The sequence below is a fragment of the Sceloporus undulatus genome, chromosome 1 (assembly GCF_019175285.1).
Source record: "Sceloporus undulatus isolate JIND9_A2432 ecotype Alabama chromosome 1, SceUnd_v1.1, whole genome shotgun sequence".
Classification (NCBI taxonomy): Eukaryota; Metazoa; Chordata; class Lepidosauria; order Squamata; family Phrynosomatidae; genus Sceloporus; species Sceloporus undulatus.
In genome coordinates, this window is record NC_056522.1 from 240,188,448 (window position 1) to 240,207,626 (window position 19,179).

At 42.4% G+C, this 19,179-nt stretch overlaps 2 protein-coding genes across 3 annotated transcripts in view; one reads left to right on the plus strand and one right to left on the minus strand.

Moving 5' to 3' along the window:
- The window catches only part of SEMA5B (semaphorin 5B), a 558,977-nt gene extending 539,804 nt beyond the window's left edge, over positions 1 to 19,173 (plus strand). Inside the window, 1 exon segment of the mRNA XM_042445089.1 lies at positions 17,615 to 19,173. Within this exon segment, the coding sequence (XP_042301023.1) occupies positions 17,615 to 17,770 (156 nt within the window). The 3' untranslated portion in view covers positions 17,771 to 19,173.
- SEC22A (SEC22 homolog A, vesicle trafficking protein) overlaps positions 1 to 19,179 on the minus strand; it is a 1,054,631-nt gene that overhangs the window by 907,380 nt on the left and 128,072 nt on the right. The window lies entirely within an intron of this gene.

The following is a 19,179-nucleotide window of genomic DNA, read 5'->3' on the forward strand; positions in this document are numbered from 1 at the left end:
TTTTAATATTAAAATCCACTCTGCTTCTTTTTTTTTTTTTCAATAGAGCTGTGATGGTGAACCTATGGCACACGTGCCACAGGTGGCACGCGTTGCCATTTCGCCAGGCACGGGGCGAGGGAGAAGGCGGAACGGGCATGTGTGTGCCCGTTCCGCCTGCTCCCTGCCATTTTTGGGCTTCTGGCTGTCTCTCTGAGACAGCGAGAAGCCAGAAAATGGCGCCTGGGAGAAGGACACAGGTGCATACGTCTGGCTCCTCCCAACCCTCTTCCCTCCCGGCTTCCCATTCCTCCGCATGAAAGGGCTCCATGGAGCTCCTTCGCATGGAGCGAAGGGCTGAAGGGAAAGGGGCTGGGATACGTGCCCAGCCCCTCTCCCCTCGGTCCCCCTTTGCTCTGCGCGAATGGGCTCTGTGGAGCGCAGGGCTGAAGGGAAAGGGGCTGGGACACGTGCCCAGCCCCTTTCCCCTCAGCCCTCCTTCGCTCTGTGCGAAAGGGTTCCGTGGAGCCCTTTGACGTGGAGAACAGGGCCGAAGGGAAACGGGCTGGGACGCGTGCCCAGCCCTTCTCCCCTCGGCCCCCCTTTGCTCTGTGTGAAAGGGCTCCGTGGAGCTCTTTGGCGCAGAGGGAAGGGCCAAAGAAGAAAGGGTGGGCGGCCTCCTCCTCCTCCCAGCGGGGCTTCGCCAGGCCGTAGGTGTCCTTCGGAGGATGCCTCCGGCCTTAGGAAGCCCTGAGGAGAGGAGCAGGGGCTGCCGGCTTCCTCTTCCTTCTCCTCCCCGCTGGGCTTCGCCAGGCCGGAGGTGTCCTTCGGAGGACACCTCCGGCCTGGCAAAGCCCCGAGGACAGGAGCAGGGCCTGCGGACCCTTTGCCCCTGCCCCCCACAGGCCCTTACTGGTCCCCAGCTGTCTCTGAGAGACAGCTGGAGGCCAAGGGAAGGGCAGGAGGAGCAGGCGCGCACCTGTCACCCCTCCCCCAATTTCCCCCAACTTCCTGCTGTCTCTCAGAGACAGCTGGAGGCCGGGAAAGGGCACGAGGGAAATCTCCACCCCTGGAGGGTGGCAGCCCTGCCCTTGAAGGGTGGAAGCCCCGCCCTCAGAGGGTGGAAGCCCCACCTCTCGCACGGGCCCCTGCCCCCGGAGGGCGGAAGCTCCACCCTTGGAGCGGTGACCTCAAAAGATTCACCATCACTGCAAGAGTCTTCTCATTGTTATATATATATATATATATATTATATAACCCAATAATTCTGTTGCGGAATGGATGTCCTTCCAAAAAATTACCTACCAAGAGAGAACCGGTATTTTCCCCCCCTTATATTTGAAAGTTGTTCTTCTATACGTTTTTTCTGTTGTCTCTGTTGACTCATCTGCAGCTTCAAGTGACGTAGGGGCTATACAGACCAACACTTTTTGCCAGCCTGTGGGTGGGGTGAGGGTTGAGCGTCTGCACGCTGCAAGCCCTTACACCACTTCTCAGGCGCTATTTTGGCATGCACTCTTCTAGACATTGTGTGCCATGATGATGCACCTCCGCTGCAGCACCCAAACGGCACAGCACAGAAGGGGCGTCATAACCCCAAGATACGGCGCTTATAACACCCCTTCCAGGGAGCTGCTTGGGGCGGCTTCTTTTTGCTTCCTCCAGGGAGCGGATCAGTGCCACTGCATGCAGTTGCTGCAGCACTGATCCAGGGCGAAAAGGGGCGGCTGCATGCCACCCATCTGTATAGCTATAGTCCAGGAAAAGAAAATACTATTAGATCCTGCTGAATGTATGAACTTTCGTATATGTCTTGCACCTAATTCTATAGTGAGTTGATATCAGTAGACACATCACTCTGAATGTATATTTGTAATTTCAGTAATACCAGTGTAGATACATATTTTGGTCTTGAGATAGAATCATTGTATCTGCAAGCTTTCTGTGAAAAGTATTCTGAGATCTAGAAATAGGATGTTCACCTAAAGATGAAATTCTTCCATGCTTTATTTCTCTCTCTGGTCCCTGCACTTGTCTCAAGTATCCAAGGTTTCATTCATTAGGCAGGAATTTGGGATAGTTTTTGCGAAGAATGAAGTCAGAGCTAAAGAGAATTGTTCTGATTACAGTTTGAACTTGGCTATTGCTCGAGTGCCTGCTTGCAGCCTACTTCCTCTGGGATTTCCTTCCTTCCTTCCTCAGGGGCTTCTGTGTTCATCTGCTGTCTTTGTCCACTATGAAAACTCTTCAGTTTTTGTGGATGCTGCTGCAATATAAATGACTACATCCAAAGGGGCACTGGGAGTCTCATTCTTCCTTACTTACATTCAACTCAGAAATGTTGAGGTTCTCTGTAAAACTCTGCTGTGTTATGTAGGGAATTAAAAATATATATTTGGAAGATTATAGTGACTGAAAGTTAGAGTCAGGTTAATAAGAAAGCACTTTAGCTAAGTGCAAGTCAGCATGAATTTGTAGAAGGTAAGTCATGTCACACAAATTAAATTCCTCCTCTCCCATCCTCTCCTCCTGCTTTCTCTATCCTCTTTCATTCTTTTGGCTAATTAAATAAATATTGATCTATATAGAAATAAAAGCACAATCTGAGTTTCATTCATTAGTTTTAGACACTTCTGAAATCATTTACCCCATTCAGCCATGCAGTGAGACTACTCCTGAGTAGGAAGGGAACCTAACATTCCTTTGATGCTTCTAAATGCAATGCTTATAACAATGTGATACAATTTCTGCCCACAAATTAAGGCCGTAAACATTAGGAAGATAAGTTGGAAGTGAACATGAAAGAATGAGAGCTGGATAGTAGGCCAAAGATAGTGGAGGTGCAGTTGGGTTGAGCTTAGGACTCAAGAGGTAGTACTTTAATGGAAGAGACGGAAATTGGCTTGAAAAGTAGCCTGCTGTTCTGTAGAAAACAGCATGATAGAAACCATGGTAAAAATGGAGATACATTGGGCCACTCAAAGATGAGATTGTATGTAGACCAGAGGAACAAGGAGATGATCCCAGCAATGGAGCTCTGGGAAGAAGAACAGATCATCTGTATCTCTTTCCCAGCAGCCTTTGTTGAAGACTCTGTGAGAAGAAAGGAAGCTAGATTGGGTGAAGAAGCAAGCTTTTGAGCTTGGAGACCAGGAGACAGAACTCTTGGAGAAAGAGCATCTCATCCGTATATTGTTCCTAGAAGCCTTTACTGAAGTTGCAGGGAGTGGAAAGGAACCCAGATTGGGTGAAGAAGCAAGCTCTTGAGTCAGTGGTGCACACAGTTCTATTCCAAACAGTTACTACCATCTAAAGGGGGGAGGGGACATTAACTGCAGTGATGAAGGCAGAATGATTTGTAGTAATCTGCTGGAATGTGTATACATTGTTTTCTTGCTGGAAAACCTCTCTGACTACATTTGCAGCAAGTGCAAGCTGGTGACTTGGAAGAGAAGGTCAGTACACTTCAGCAACATCTTAACACTCTTCAATACATCAGAGAACATGGGGATTTCTGGAAAAAAAACAGAGGGAGAATTAATTCTACAGAATCAACAGATAGAAACAGCCGTGGAAAATGAAGAGGACTGTAACGCTGAGGGAGTACCCTGGAGGACAGTGGCTGTCAGGAGCAAACCAGACACAAGAGATTCAGGACTACTACAAGAAAGCAATTGCTTTCTATATCTTCCTGAAGATAATAATGGTGAAGATGCTAAAACAGAACAAGAGATGCTACAAGTCAAGGAAAGAGTCAACCATTAACTGCAGCATGAAGAAAACAAGGTGCTTGCCAATTTTATATAAGGGATCACTATTTTACTACACTATTTTATATATTATAACTTGGAACCAGTGCATCATTCTTAGAAGGAGACTGGCACAACTACAGTAAAGGGACAGAGGAACAGTAGACATTCTGAACCTGCTGAGGAATAATTTAAGAGAGAAAACTAGGGAAAAGATGTAGTTTTTCTATCTTAATTGGCTCACCTTGCAAACTTGAGGGTGGTTGAGCAGGTTCTCCTGATATAAGTAGGGTTTCTTATAGGTAAGTGATAGGCATGGTGTTGTAGTCAGCATTAAAACAAAGCTTATTAGAACATTGATTCCTCACAATAATGAACTTTGTTAGATGAATAATGGCTGAAACATTAGTTCCATCACATTTGTTGTGTCCAGTCTAGGTCACTTGAGCTTTTTAAAAAGACACAGATGAACTTGTGATTTTGCAAAGTGGACACTTGTTATAAATAGCACAGTGGAGGACATGCGCTTCATTAGTAGACATATTTAAATGACATTGTAGGATAATGGGAATGAATTATTTAACCCTAACCCTTTAAATACATTTACAAACATTCTCAGTAGGTTAAATCCCACATTAGTCCTACTAAGCCCTTTGAAATCAATGGAACTTAAGGTAAGTGTGGTGAGTGAGAAATCATGGTCACTTCAATTAGTCTTTAGGACTCAGTGTGTCTGTACGACTGACATTACATTTAACCATATGTGTATACAAATTGTTCTCTGTTAGTAGTAACCAATTTTACATCCAAATACTCTCCCTCATCTACAATTTCTTGCTCATTACATAGCCTGGAAATAAAGAGGAAGACAAAAAGAAGGGCAGAACAGCAAACCATATATATATATATATATCTGACAACAAAGAACCTAAACTTGATATAGTGGCTAATACAATGACCTGATACTACATGAAGTTGACATTCAATCATATACTAGAGCGGGTTACAGACCGCTGAAAAGCAGCGGCCTGCACCCACCCCTTTCCCCGCCGGATCAGGGCCTCAGTGGCCAGAGCGGCAGCCACTGAGGCCCTGATCCGCCGCTTTCCAGGCTGCAGGGAAGCGGCAAAAGGCCTCTTCCCCGCAGCCTGGAAAGGGGTGTCCTTGGGGCTTTAAGCCCCGAGGACACCCCATGGCGGCGGGGAAGATGAGAAATGGGTCACTTGGCCCCTTTCTCCTCTGCGTCGCTGGGCGCAGCCATCTGAAGGCTGCACCCAGCAACACAAACGGAAAAGGAGCTCCGTTTCAGAGCTCCTTTTCTGGCTGGGGAAGGGGCGCACTATTTGCCTTGGCACGGCGTGACAACGTCACGTCCGCGCCGCCCCATATAGAAGCGCGCGGTCGTAACATCGTAATGGTGGCAGCCGTGTGGAACGGCCGCCGCCATTTTGTGCACGCTCCGCGCGTGCTAGGGTTGGGGGCGTCTGGAAAGGATGCCCCTTTCTAACCCTAGCACACCCCTGTCTCACATATGGCCCAGGCTCTCTGTGAGGAAGGATGGGATACAGAGAGAACAAAGGGAGGGAGGGAGGGAGGGAGGGAGGGAGATAAAGAAAAAGAGCTGTGGGTGAGCAATATGCCCCCATATGCCACTGTGTTGCTGTCATAGGCTGGTGCCACATTGCAGAATTAATGCAGTTTGATACTGCTTTGAGTGTCATGGCTCCATACCATGGACTCCCAGGATTTGTAGTTTGTTGTGCCACCAGAGCTCTCTGACAAAGAAGGCTAAATATCTCACAAAAATGCAAATCTCAGAATTCCATAGCATTTAGCCATGGAAGTTAAAACTACCGTATGTCAAACTGCATTAATCCTGCAGTGTAGCTGCAGCCATAGGCTATAGAGACAAAGAGATTTTGAAAAACATCTCTTTTGGTATTTGTGAGCCCCACCCTATGCTTTTGGATCTTTCTTTCTGAGTGGCGAGCATATAATTTTATAGTATTGCCATTGCCTTTGCTTTCACCGCAAATACATTTAAAGCAAAACAAGATTTAATTCCAAAGGGGTGGGGTGCCTACACAATCATGATTCAGGCATTTCAGCTGATAGGAATATTGATGCAGATGAGTTGTAAATACTCCTGATGGCATTGACTCATCAGTCTTTTCACAGACGATAACATGCCAAGACATGGATGATGAATATGGAAAAGAAAAAAAGAAGTCCTTTTAGATACTGCCTCTCTTCTTCCTCATTGCCTCCCTCCTTTTGTGAAGAGCATTCAGGGTTCTGCTAACAAGTTATTGTTGTTTTTTAACCAAAGTAGGGAGAGAATCCCTGTCTACTGTAAATTCATTTGAGATATGGTGCTGCAGAAGAGTGCTGATAATACCATGGATGGCCAAAAAGACAAACAAATAGGTCCTTGAACAGATTAAGCCTAAACTCTCCCTGGAAGGCAAGATGACAAAACTGAGGCTGCTGTACTTTGGCCATATCATGAGAAGGCACAACTCACTCAAAAAGACAATAATGCTAGGAAAGCTAGAGTGTAGTGGCAGACCACATACCAGATGGAGAGAATCAACTACGGAAGTCACAGGCCTAAATTTGTAGGACCTGAGCAGAGCAGTTGAAAACAGGGAGTCTTGGAGAGTCTCACCCACAGGATTGCCTTAAGTTAGGGCCGACTTGAGGGCAGTCAACAACAACAACAGCATGTTTTCTCTTCGCAGGGAAGCCGCAGCCTCCAAACTGCACGGCTTCCCTGCAGAGTAAAAAGAACCCGCAGTGCCCTGAGGCAATCCTAGCACGTGACGAGGGCGTCTTAGGATTCCTAATGTGCTTTAACAGTGCTGTGGTATGTTCAGTATGGAGGCGGATTGCAATGCAAGTTGTTTACATTGTGCATTGTGATAAAAATGCTTTATGCCACCACCTGGCCAGCCAAGTTGTGTAACACAAGCTGATGCAGCATACACACCTATTGTTTTAGAGAGTGAAAGGACACATCAAAAAGACTGTGCACATAAGAGTTACAGCTCAGGAGTGCATGGATCCCAAACATGACGAGTGGGAGTTTTCATTTTGCCAGTATTTTTGGCTGATCAAAATATTCAAAGGGCAGCTAACTAGGTAGGAATAAGACTTCTGAACAGGCTATGAGGACAAGCTTATAACTTGGAAAAATTGTTTCTGGGGTTAAAACTCCCAAAATACTCTCAACAAGCAAGTTATCCAGTCTAAAACAATAATCTTTTTAGCCTCAGAACTAAATATGTGCAAGGAATATATAAGCCAACATCCTGCATTTCAGACATGATGACAGAGCTCTGTCTTCATAGTTGTCTCTGATTATGCTACTCCCCCCAAAAAACACCTTTTCAGCCTGACAATGACCCAGCGCAAGGGTTTCTGAGGTTGCACATAGGTTGCTGGGGAATTATATCTGCAGCCCTCACCTGGTAGTAAGATCATGTTGAAAACAGGTAGCTGGAGAGACCCCTTTGGTTACTGCTTCCACTGCTTCTCTCAGTCTGCCTCTCAACTAGGAGAGCACTGCATATATCATTTCACAGAATCCTGGTCTGCAGCTTCTTAGAAATCCTTTAGCTGGGGTGATGCCAGGCTTAGAAGGTAGGATTTTAGGGTCACATTTGGTTATTCATTACTGTAAATGTGAATCCCTAGCAGTTGCATGATTACAGATCCAGATTACAATCCCATAACTACTGAACAGGATGCCAGCTCCCATTTCTAATTTTGTGAGTCTGTGGGTGTACCTCACATGTGGATATTTGAGAGTTCTGCACAAAACATGTCCAGGATAGAGAACTTCAAGAGGATTTGTCCAAATAGCTCAGTGGCAGAGCACATGCTTTGCAAGCAGATGTAGCAGCTTTAATTCTTGGCATTGCTAGGTAAAAGCTTCTCACAATCCAGGTCTGCAAAGAACTTTTGCCATAAGATTAGGGAACTGTGGCCAACTGGAGTAGATAACACAGATTTGGATAGGCTCAAGGCAGCATTATGTCTTCATAGTTTAGTCAGAGCTAGGGCCCATCTGATCTGGAATCTCTTTCCAACCATGGCAAGCAAACAAGATGCTACTGAGAAACTTACCCAGGAGAGCTTGAAAGGCTCATACCTTCCCTTACAGGTTGAGTATCCCTTATCTGAAATGCTTGGGCCCAGAAGTGTTTTGAATTTGAGATATTTGCATATAAATAATGAGATACGTTGGAGAAGAGACCCAAGTCTAAATGTGAAATTTATTTATGCTTCATATACTCTTTATACATATAGACTGATGGTAAGTTTATGCACAATGTTTTTAATAATTTTGTATTTATGATGAGAAATAGTGAGTATATCTAAAATATGTCTAATTCTCTTTAAAGCAGTATGTGGCAGTGATCATCATTACATCTTGTGGCAGGAACCACCGTGTGTGTGTGTGTGTGTGTGTGTGTGTGTGTGTTGGATGGAAAAGTACTTTTGTCTCTCTTAAAGCTAGTACTATTCAGTTTAATTGGATAATCCTGGGTTATAAGTTTTTTTGGAGGCTGAGAAATCCATTTACTCTATTTTCCTACTTTGCATATATGGCTCATAATTTCAAAAAGCTTTTATGTCATGCTGAAATCATATTTAACTTCTCACAGGGATCACACTTCAGTCCTCTGATAACATGGGTTTCTCCTTTCTACACCTTTTCCCAGCTGTGCGGCATTTTTTTTTTAGATGGGACAGCAAGAACTGTACATGGTATTTCAGATTAAGCCACATCATAGATTCGCATAAAAACATTTCAGTACTGCCCTTTCAATAAAAAGAAGAAGAAGCTTCAATCACTTCCCAGTAATCCCCAGTATATAATTTCCCTTTTTATGGGTGCATTAGGCAGTTGACATTTTCATGAGCTGTCCATCATAACTCCAATATTTTCCTGGTTAGTGGCAGACTGTTCCATCTCCATCGGTGTAAATATGAAGCTAGGTGTTTGTTTTTTTAAATCCCAACCTCACTTCCACTTACTTACATCCATTGGATTGGATTCAGATAAACTGCACTCATTTCATTGGGATCTAAATTGTGACATTTATTTGGATGAAACCAAAGTGGGTTCAGCTCACTGAACATCTTTCTTGCCTAGTCATCCATTTGTATCTCTCAGCAACTTGCCTCAAGTTTTCACTGTCTAGAATACACTGCATCAACCACCAGCTTGCTTTCCTAACTGCCTGTCAGTGACTCCAGATAATTTATGAATAAATTGTTTACTGATATTTACAGGGTCAAGCTGCTGATTTGCCTTCATTGCAAAAATTGCCCATTTATCCTGACCCTCTTCTGACCAATACAAAACCATGTATGTATTGTACAGGAAAACAAAATGAGGGACGAGATCCATGTGTACAAAGTGTGCAGTTTGAATCTTCTTTTTTAAAAAAATAATAATAATACAGACCCTCAATTTTTAGACTTTTATGGCATGGTCCAGTGTAACTGGAGCCATGGCGGCCAGCTCATCTAAAAGGGTTAAGTATGTTTGCACTGGTAAAAAAAAAGAAGAAGAAGAAATCGCTAAACAGGATTCCTTACGAATGGGTTTGAAAATAAACTGGTAGGTATCCTAATGCCTTTGGAATATGTATTAGCTGCATGTGGAATATGCAGTACAAGTACTTTTGACACAAAACACATAATTAATTTATGAAACTTGCTAGTGATGAGTGCAAGTTTATAGATGGATTTAAAAAGGGATTAAGGCACTGGATAAGTCTTTGGATTCTTTCTAAAGCACACCTAAGCATCAAAGTATTTAATGCCTGTGAATAGAGCTGCAGTGCTGAACATTCACAGACTTCTACAGGGATTTGTAAACAAAAGATTAATCATCCTCCAGCACTATAACCGGATTGGCCAACTAACTCAAAGCTCAGTTACAGTTCCATATTGTTTACCCTCAGTTACAGCTCCCAAGCAGTTCAAGACACAGAAAATCCAAGGCAAAGACGAGCTGTTCCTTTTCAGAGCTTGTTTATGTTGTCAGTATCAGCCATCCATCCTGAAAAGAGATTTGTGTGTGTGTGGGGGGGGGGGGTAGAAATCAGGAGGAAAAGGTGATGCGTCAGAAGATAAAGGGAGTAATTGAAGCCACAAGAGTCTTAACCAAAGGAAAATGTCAATGGCTGTGGGCCAGGCAGCTTTAAGTGTTCATTTTCATGCGTACGCATACATTTATGCACAAAGATTGGCAGAACCTAGGTTTGTGACTTTCAGCTACAGGAAATGCTTAGCATGTAGCTCTTAGGCATAGAAGATGGACATCTCTCCAATATAGCCTTCCTCCTGTCAATAGTATGGGGCTGAGTTACATCATTTTGAAGCAGTACCCTTGGCTATAGGGATATTAGAGGCTGTGACCCACAGTTCATTAGCCACCAAAAGATACATTGCTGTTTCAAAATGGCAGTGCTGTGAATCAAGAAGCAGTGCCTGTACTCTTCCCTCTTACCCGCCTCCAAATAATAATTTCAAACGAAGCAGCAATCTTGAGGAAATATCGGTACATCTTGCAGCTGTGAAATGAGAAATAAAACTAGAAAGGAGATGTGATGTTCCAAAGCATTGCTTGTCTTCTTAATGTCTTATTCCCTTGTGGATGGCCATTTCTACTGCTACTGAAAATAACACCTTTTCTCTCTACTTCCTCTTTTTCTTTTCCAGCCTAGAGATAACAAAACAGATTTTTAACCACCGTCCCATTCCCAGGAGAAGTTTGTGTCTGGCCAAGACATTGTGTAGATTTTTTTGGCTCTTCTGTCCCTTGGAAAACACACGATGGCAATCTGCTATCTTTTAATTTGATAGGTTGCTCTTTCAATTTCTACTGGCTTCTTTCCTTCTTTGCCCTTTATCCCCATGTGTGGCACAGCCGAAGCAGTGATATCACTGCAGCGAGAGTTTGCCTTCTGTCTAGGTGACCCTTCTGCTGTGCATCATTTCAGCTTGCAACAGGGATCTGTGTACAGTTCAGTCATCAGTCAAAAGCTGATAAATTGCAGCAGTCTGGAAAGTTAGCAACCATTTCTCTGTGACATCGTCTTTGCACGGTGTGGCTTTCGGTTAAGCTAGCCAGCTCGAATACCAAACTGCCTTCCCTCTACTCACACAGCACGCTGAAATGAACCAGACTGAAATACAAATTTTGCTGCTAGTGAATTGTATTAAAAGACACACATGCACACCAGAGTGGCATTTAAGAATGTTTACTGCTTGGTTAGTAAAGAGTATCATCAATGATAAGAGTCTAAGACAAAAGGCTATGGTGATTTGGGGAGGGGTGTTAAGGAATGACTCAGAGAAGGAAGAATTCCTTTCATTGTACTAGGCTGTGGCTCTTAAATATTGCTTCACAAGGCTCTTGATTTACATAATGTCTGCTAGGAAGGGTAAGGAAGAAGGCTTACTGAGGAGGAACAAAAAAGATCGAGCGGTACAGCTTAGTGGGAAGCTATTAGTGTCTTCCCCGACCCTCTTTAATTCACTGAGCTGAATCAAATTGAGCAGTCAACCATCCTAGGGAGGTGTGGCTCTCATGCGGTGAAGATTACACTAGTGAAGCAATGATGCATTTCACAGAGGTGTCATTATCTTATGGCGGTGGCAGCAGTGACCTAGGCGGGCTTGTCACATGTGTCTTACTTAAGATCAGCAGATGCTGCCACTTAAGGCTTTCAGGGTTTGTCTCTATCAAGTTTATGTGGAGTATTAGCAGCCATTTGCTACCTCAGCAATTTTGCTTGCTGATATGCGCATGTAACTATGGTTGGAAAAGCTGCATGCCATCAGCTTTGACAACTTCTAGCATAAGTGCTACCACTTTCTCCTCCTCTCCTTCCTCCTTCCTCTTCTTCAAGGCTGGCTGGCTGGCTGGAATCTTCTGTGGCAATTACAAATGGGTAACCTAGAGTTACATACTCATGACAATTTCTTAACCAGGGGCTATGTAGGGATCGTGAATACGAAACAGTCATCAATGCATAACTGCCATAGAGGATCCTAGCCAGCCAGCGTTAAAGAAAAGGAAGAGGAGGAGGAGGAGGAGGAGGCAGAGGAAGGGGAAGGGGAAGTGGCAGTGCTTAGTTTGGGGGCTATATAAGGGCTATGAAAGTCCCTCAGTCATCCTCCACTGGGCAGCAGCTGCTGTGATCAATGGGAGTCTGTTCCCATCAGTCGGGAAGCAGCTGGCTGGTCTCTGGCACAAGGAGGAATTGCAACAGGGACTTTACTTCTGCCTGTTGCACCATGGGAGAGGGTTGGAACATCTGTCAGCTGCTTCCCAAGTGACAGGGGACTGGATCTCCATCTATTGCAGTGGCTGCTTTCCATTAAGTGGGGACTGGTGAATCACGTGTATCTCCTATGCATGAGTCCAGCCACTATAACTTTTCCCCCCTAGAAAGTTAAAGATGGTAAGATGGTTGGATAGCTTAGTCATGGTGTGTACACAAATCCCATCCCCACCCCAGTCCAAATGTTATAGCTGCTCATATGGATTTTGCTTGTTTTAGGACTACTTTAGAATCTTTCAAAACCTACTTGACTGACAGTGACCACAGAATGAAAGAAATGGAGGGGCAACACTGCAGCTGACCATTTTTGACCCTTACCAGTGACTTGGCTCAGAAATGAGTGAGCGTCCTATTTATGGGAAGCATAATGAACAAATGTTCAGGTTGAGATCTTGCACAGGAAACATAGCTTACTATGGCATACTGTATGTACTCATGCATAAATCTAGAAATTTTAGTCAAACAATTGACCCCAAAAACCTGAGTCCATGGATCAATGTAAGAACTGTACAGTTGGCCCTCCACTTTTGAGGATTTGATTATGTGTGGTTTTGATTAATATGCTCTCTCTAGGAATCTCTAGGTCCTCCAGCACAACTCTGCCAGAGGTTGACCATAAAGTTGTGCTGCAGAACCTAAAAGTTCCTAGAGAAAACACTTCTCTAGGCATTTGTAGATCCTCCAGAATGATTCTATGATCAACCCCTGGGAGGTGTTGACTTGGAGATTCCTAGAGAGAAGTTCTCTGAAGTAATAAGAATAGCCTTTTTTAATGTGTGTTTTTTCCACATTCATGGGGGTCCTTTACTTCTAACCTCAGCAAAGGTGGAGGGACCACTATACTTTAACTATCATCAAAAAGGAATCATTCCCTGGTGAATGTTCTCCCTTGTTACATGCCCCTAGGTTTTACCCTTGACATATCCATGGGTCATATCAACATCTATAATTTTGTCCCCTTAACCTACCCTCAACTTATACATGAAGTTGACTTAAGTCAAGAGTATATTCAGTAACTACAATTTCTCTCACGGTCTAACACACACACACACACACACACACACACACACACACACACACACCAATCTTAAAATCCAGACAACTACAACAACAGAAGGACTGGTGCTGGTGAGCAGGACAATGAAGGATGGTGTGTCCATTCCCTCCCAATAGTGAGCCACAGTGAGATGAGCAGCAGCAGTAAACTCTGCTCTTGAGAGCATTTGTGGTCATGGCAATGTTACCACAATCTTAAATGTGAACAGCAAAACTTATGAGATCTTAGTCTACCTTACAGCATCATAAATACTGAATAAGGTGCCAACCATATTTTGTAAAGAGCTGTACTGAAATCCAAAAGACATTTATGACACATGTAAGGATTATTATAATTACCTTTTTTTTCCTTTTTAGTTGCAGCAATGATTTCCTTCCCTGCTCTTATTTTTCTGATTATGTCCAGACGTGACAGGCTTTTATTCCTGGCATAAATGACCTGCAGTTGCAAGTACTTATATGTGAACATCATGTAATTAAAAGAAAAATCTTCCAAAGGGTGAAAAACATATCTTGGAGTGTAGATATTCTATTGAGTAATGGGATTTTTTGACAAACAGCCATAACTTCCTGGCAGCCCATTTGCTGAAGCAGCTTTCGAGGACTCAAGATGGATAGATTTGGGAAAGATGACAGGGTTTCTCAGATAGGGTTCTCTTGAAACTCTAGGGTTTTCTTAGAGGTAACTAGAGGAGCCACAAGAGATTGTAACTGAAATAGATAGATAGATAGATAGATAGATAGATAGATAGATAGATAGATAGATAGATAGATAGATAGATAGATTAGATTAGATAGATAGATAGATAGATAGAGATAGATAGACAATTATTTTTCAACTGTCGATATAATGATTTTTAAGCAGGGGTTCCGTGAGACCTGAAAATTATTTCAAGGGTTCTTCTGTGGTAAAATGGCTGGGAAAGGTTGATCACTGAGGGAAAGGTTTTGGGTTTTTTTTAACCCATATATTGTAAACTCGTACAGACTATTTGTGTTATATCTTTGTCAGCAAACCTTTCCTTCACTGGTGTAAAAACTGGGGTCCAAACAGCATGCAGTGGTGACAGACCTGTGTCTTGAAACAGGGGTCTGTCTTAGTCAAGTTTTCCTACTACTCTTTTGAGTGGGCAAGAAAAATCTCTTAGACTGATTCCATTATACTGCCTGATTTCATTATATTTCCATTTTGCATGTTTGGAAAATAAAGTTCTTTAAGAAATAGAAGATAATACTAAGATAAACCAAGCATAAATTAAACATACAAAACATGCATCAAGCATTAATAATATTTAACAGTGTTTATTACATTATTTACTGTAGGTTCTATATATATTTTAGAATGGATGAACACACATTTTATATTTCAGTCTGTCTTACAAGCACATCCTGATGAGTTTTCTGCTGTTATTTGTTGTTGTTCCCTCAGAACTGTATGCTCAGTGGATGCTGGTCTGTTGACTCTGTGAGTGTCTTAAGGGCTTTTACTGCACAAGCCCTGTTCTTGCTGCAATCGCTGTGATCAATGAAAACATAATTGTACCTGTTTGTATAATAGCCATTACCGCATGTCTTCGCAATTGCGTGACTGGGACTGTCACCGCCATTCTGCCATCTTCCTGACTCCCTCTTAACCCTGCCTTCCTGCCCTACTCAGCATGTCTTTGGGGTTTTTTTATTTTATTTATATTTATATTTATTTTCACTTTTTGTGCAATACTGGAGCTCCACTATTGCAATTCCAGGAGGTTTTTTATAAAGAAAAAGAAAAGAAATTCTAAAAAAAATAAAGGCAATGGTTTATTAGGTCTTGCGAACAGGTGACACTGACATCTTGTGACTGTCAATAAATGCAACTGCCCTGGCAGTGATGTTTTGCACTTGGGGACCAGTCTGATTGTGAGCTCATTGACAGTTTTTCCTCATCAATGAAAAGGGGTGTCCTAACTGCGCTTGGCGCAGGCAGCAGCTATGGGCCAGAGATGGTGCCATGAGATAAGTATCACCAAAGCCACTTTTTTACAGATCTAATCATGGTTTAAAAGCCGTACATTTTAACATTTATTTTAGCATTTAGCAAATTGTGTTGTTAATTTATCAGTGAGAGCCACTTCCCAGATTATCAGAAACCATTCACCGTGGGTGTCCTGCAGTTTTTTGAAGCCCAAGGAGTATCACAGTTCTGATGTTTCTGACTTACACAACTGACTAGGGATTTGGTAAACTGAATTTGGGTTGTCTCCAGAATAGACACTACCACACCAGAGAAAAACCTAATTTGTTAAAATGAATTACTGCAATTTGTCCAGATCTTTCTAGATTCAGTGTCAGACATTTACTTTAAACTATTTTGGAGTTCTTTGTCCACTTTACTCCTGAAGACACTTTAATACGCCACCTTCTCAGTTGCTTTGGCCTTCCTCTCTTTTCAATATGGTGGAATTAGTGTGTGCTACAAGCTGTCAGGACAGTCAGTTGCACACTGTAAAGCAGGATCTTTTGAGCAGAGGGTCAGTGAACAGTGTTTGCTTGACATATTCATTTCTAACAGGTTGGCTGGCTGTTGTGATGGGATCTTGGGTTTATGATTTGCAGTTGATTGTTGGATTTTAAACAAATGGTTTTCTTTGCTTCTTTTGTGACATTGTTCATCTGCAGTGCACCTCTTGTGTGCAGGATCCAACTGCAGTGCCTCTGATCAGATGTACTTTTTGTTAAGAAGCTTTGCATGAAATAATTCAATTGCAATAATGAGAAATATATTTACTTCAAGATTCTAAAAAATAGGTACAGAAACTTTTTCAACATGAAATTAGTTTTTTACAAAACCCTTCTAGGAAAAGTGATTTATTCTCTCAGTCCTCCCTTTAGATATGAAAGAGCAGGGAGGTGGGACTACTAAACCATTTAAGGACTCATTTAAACATCAAGTTAGTCGCAGAAAAGACTTCAGAGCCATGGGAGATTGCTAAAAATACTGACCAAGGTAGGTTAGGGAGAGCAAAATGTAACCCCCAGTTGTTGGACTGAAGATCCCAGCAGCCCTGGACAAGCATAGCCAATGAAAAGGGATGATGGGTGTTGCAGTTCATAAAGACCCAGAATGCTGCAAGTTTTCCACCCTGTTATGGGCACTCTGTGTAGTTGATACAACATTTAAAAGCCTCTTGTACACTAAGCATTTTGTGTGCATTTACCCTCTTCTGTAGCAATTTCCTAGCTAGGAAACCATGGATATGCAAACATTTCCTTGTATATGTATGTAGGACTAGACACCCCTAAAGTGACATGCTGACAGTCCACAGATATTCTGGGGACGATCCTTAAAAAACACAAAACCCCCGCCCTTTCTTGCTTAAATTAGTTGAGATTAACCAATAGGATTCCTGTTCATGCATATTGAAATGAACTATCTGTTTTTAACAATGAATTTTTACAGAATGGGTAGCAAGAAACACCTTTCTCTTTGATGATACAGTTAAATGGAAGTCTTTCCTAAATGCACAATAGGGAAAATAAGAAACCCCTTACTGAAACATGGGCAATTAAAAGTACACCTGCATTTCATTTCCATTTTCCCCCTCTCCATATTGTTGGCACTTGTACTTGTAAACTGGTTGCTGATTTTCTTCCAAACCCCCTTTTTCCTCACATGTGACCATGCCTTGTTACTTGTACTGTAGCTTACAGAAGTGACACACTTAATATCGGGGGGTCCAAACCTGGATATCTACCAGTGGAGATGGAGATCAGGTAAATGTGCACCTGCTCTTCCAAAGCAAAGTGAAATGCCTTTTTGGTTCACGACCACTACTGGGAGGGAATTAAAGTAAAACTAATAAAAGCAGTCTGTCTCAAAGTGTACAGGTCCTCTTCGTTAGGCCCAGCATGGATTGCATGATGTTGAGTGATAAAAAATGCCAGGGTCCGAGTAACTTGCCACCTACTTGGAGAATCAGTGTGCCTGAGTCTGGATTCATACTGTCAGCCCTTCTTATACATGGATTTTTTATACAAGGATTCAAGCATCCATGGTTTGAAAATGTTCAAAAAAAGTATAAATTTCAAATATCAAACCTTGATTTTCCATTTTTTATAAGGGACACCATTTGGCTATGTCATTATATTTAATGGGACTTGAGCATACACAGATTTTGTTATACACAGGGGATCTTGGAACCAAACCCCAGTGTATAACAAGGGTCCACTGTATGTGGATCTTGGGTTCTAGTAGGTACTTAGAGAAGATTCTCCACATAACACTGACAGAGCAAGAAATAGGTGTGACCCCCCTCATCAATGGAAAATGTCTGTAGAAGTTACAAAGTGGTTATACAGATACACTTTAGACAGAGGGAAGGTACCAGAGAAAATGGCACTAGGAAAAGGAACAGGTGAGAATTCTGGTTATAAGGAAGAGAGAGGGAGAATTTCTTCATTAATGTCTCTGTTTTTCTTTCACAGACACTTAACAAGAACAATTTAATACCAGATGACAGGACCAACTTCTATCCTTTGCAGCAAACGAATGTGTACACAACAACCTATTATCCCAGTACGCTGAATAAATATGACTACAGGCCTGAGGCCTCCCCTGGAAGGACCTTTACTAACAGCTGATGATGGACTGATCTCTCAAAAACTGGATTACTTCCAATATGATTTTTATTTTTTAAATTGAGTTTATGGACCAAATATTGGCCCTATCTCTAGATGTAAATATTATACAATGGGCCTTTTATTTTCTCTTTATCAGTGGTCTTACATTCAAGTAGCACATTTCCTTAAGTGGACCCAATGCTTATGGAAAATGGATTATCTTGTCTAGGATTTTTGAGAGGACCTCAGCTTGAAATGGCACTTACTGCTATGGATATTTAAAGCTGGAGCGGCTCCTTTTTGTCTGATGCCAAGATAGTTCAGGAATTGACCATAATGTGCTAAACTTGTGTGGAGTGGTATGTGACTACCCAGTACTTTTTCAGAAACTCAGTGGACATGGAAGAGAAATGCCGGTAATGCATTCAGGCACATCTTTCACATACCTACAAGTTATGGTAGCATGAATGACATCCCCAAAACAAGCCTTATGGACCACCATGCTAAAGCTTTTGGTTTCTAAGCTTCGGGGCTGATCAGTGTTGTCTGCATTTCCTGTGATATGGAGAAATATATGCAATCTGCAACTTTCAATGGATAAAGTCCTGCGAGATTTACAAAATAAAAGATGAGGTACTTCACATAAAAGAAGCATTGTGACACATTTCCAGCCAGGATTAAGACATTAAATTTGGGTACATGAAACATGGGCTCTGGATACATCCAAGTTGGTGTAGCCCACTGGAGAATATGTGGAATGGAACAAGAGCCATGGAATATCCTTTTAGGAAGGAACAATTTTCTTCTGACTTTGATTCCAGTAGCCTCTTAAGAAACTGTTAGATTGATGACCTTCTGTTGTTGTTAAAATCACCAAGCTTTATGCGAATTGCTGGTTTATTTTTTATAGTTTTTTAAATTCACTTGAACAAAGAAAAGTTTGGTGTCTCTAAAGAATGTCTTCATAGAATAGTCTAATTCAGAAAGCCTGCTGCAGATTCCCTTAGCGTCTTCCAGCCAGTAGTACTCTTTGAAAATGCAGTGTCCATCATTAATTGCCAGTGTCTTTCAGTATCTGAGCAAGAAACCCCCCCCCCCCCACAAATCTGCTACACTCAACATAAACTGTGATCTGTAGCATTCCCAAACAATCCAGTCCTGCTTTGAAATGTTATTCTGTGTCTGTGTGTGACTGTGTTAGGCCAATGCAGAAGCCATGATGTCAATTGTCTGACTTAAATGTCTAGCAGGAAGCCCACCCTTGCTTTCCTTGCTTTCATGGACACTTCCATCCCATGTGAGTTTGCCACAGTTGGTTAACGTTCTTTGTGTATCATCTATCTATCTATCTATCTATCTATCTATCTATCTATCTATCTATCTATCTATCTGAATGTCTCTTTTTAATGAACTCCTGGTGCTAAGAGTTG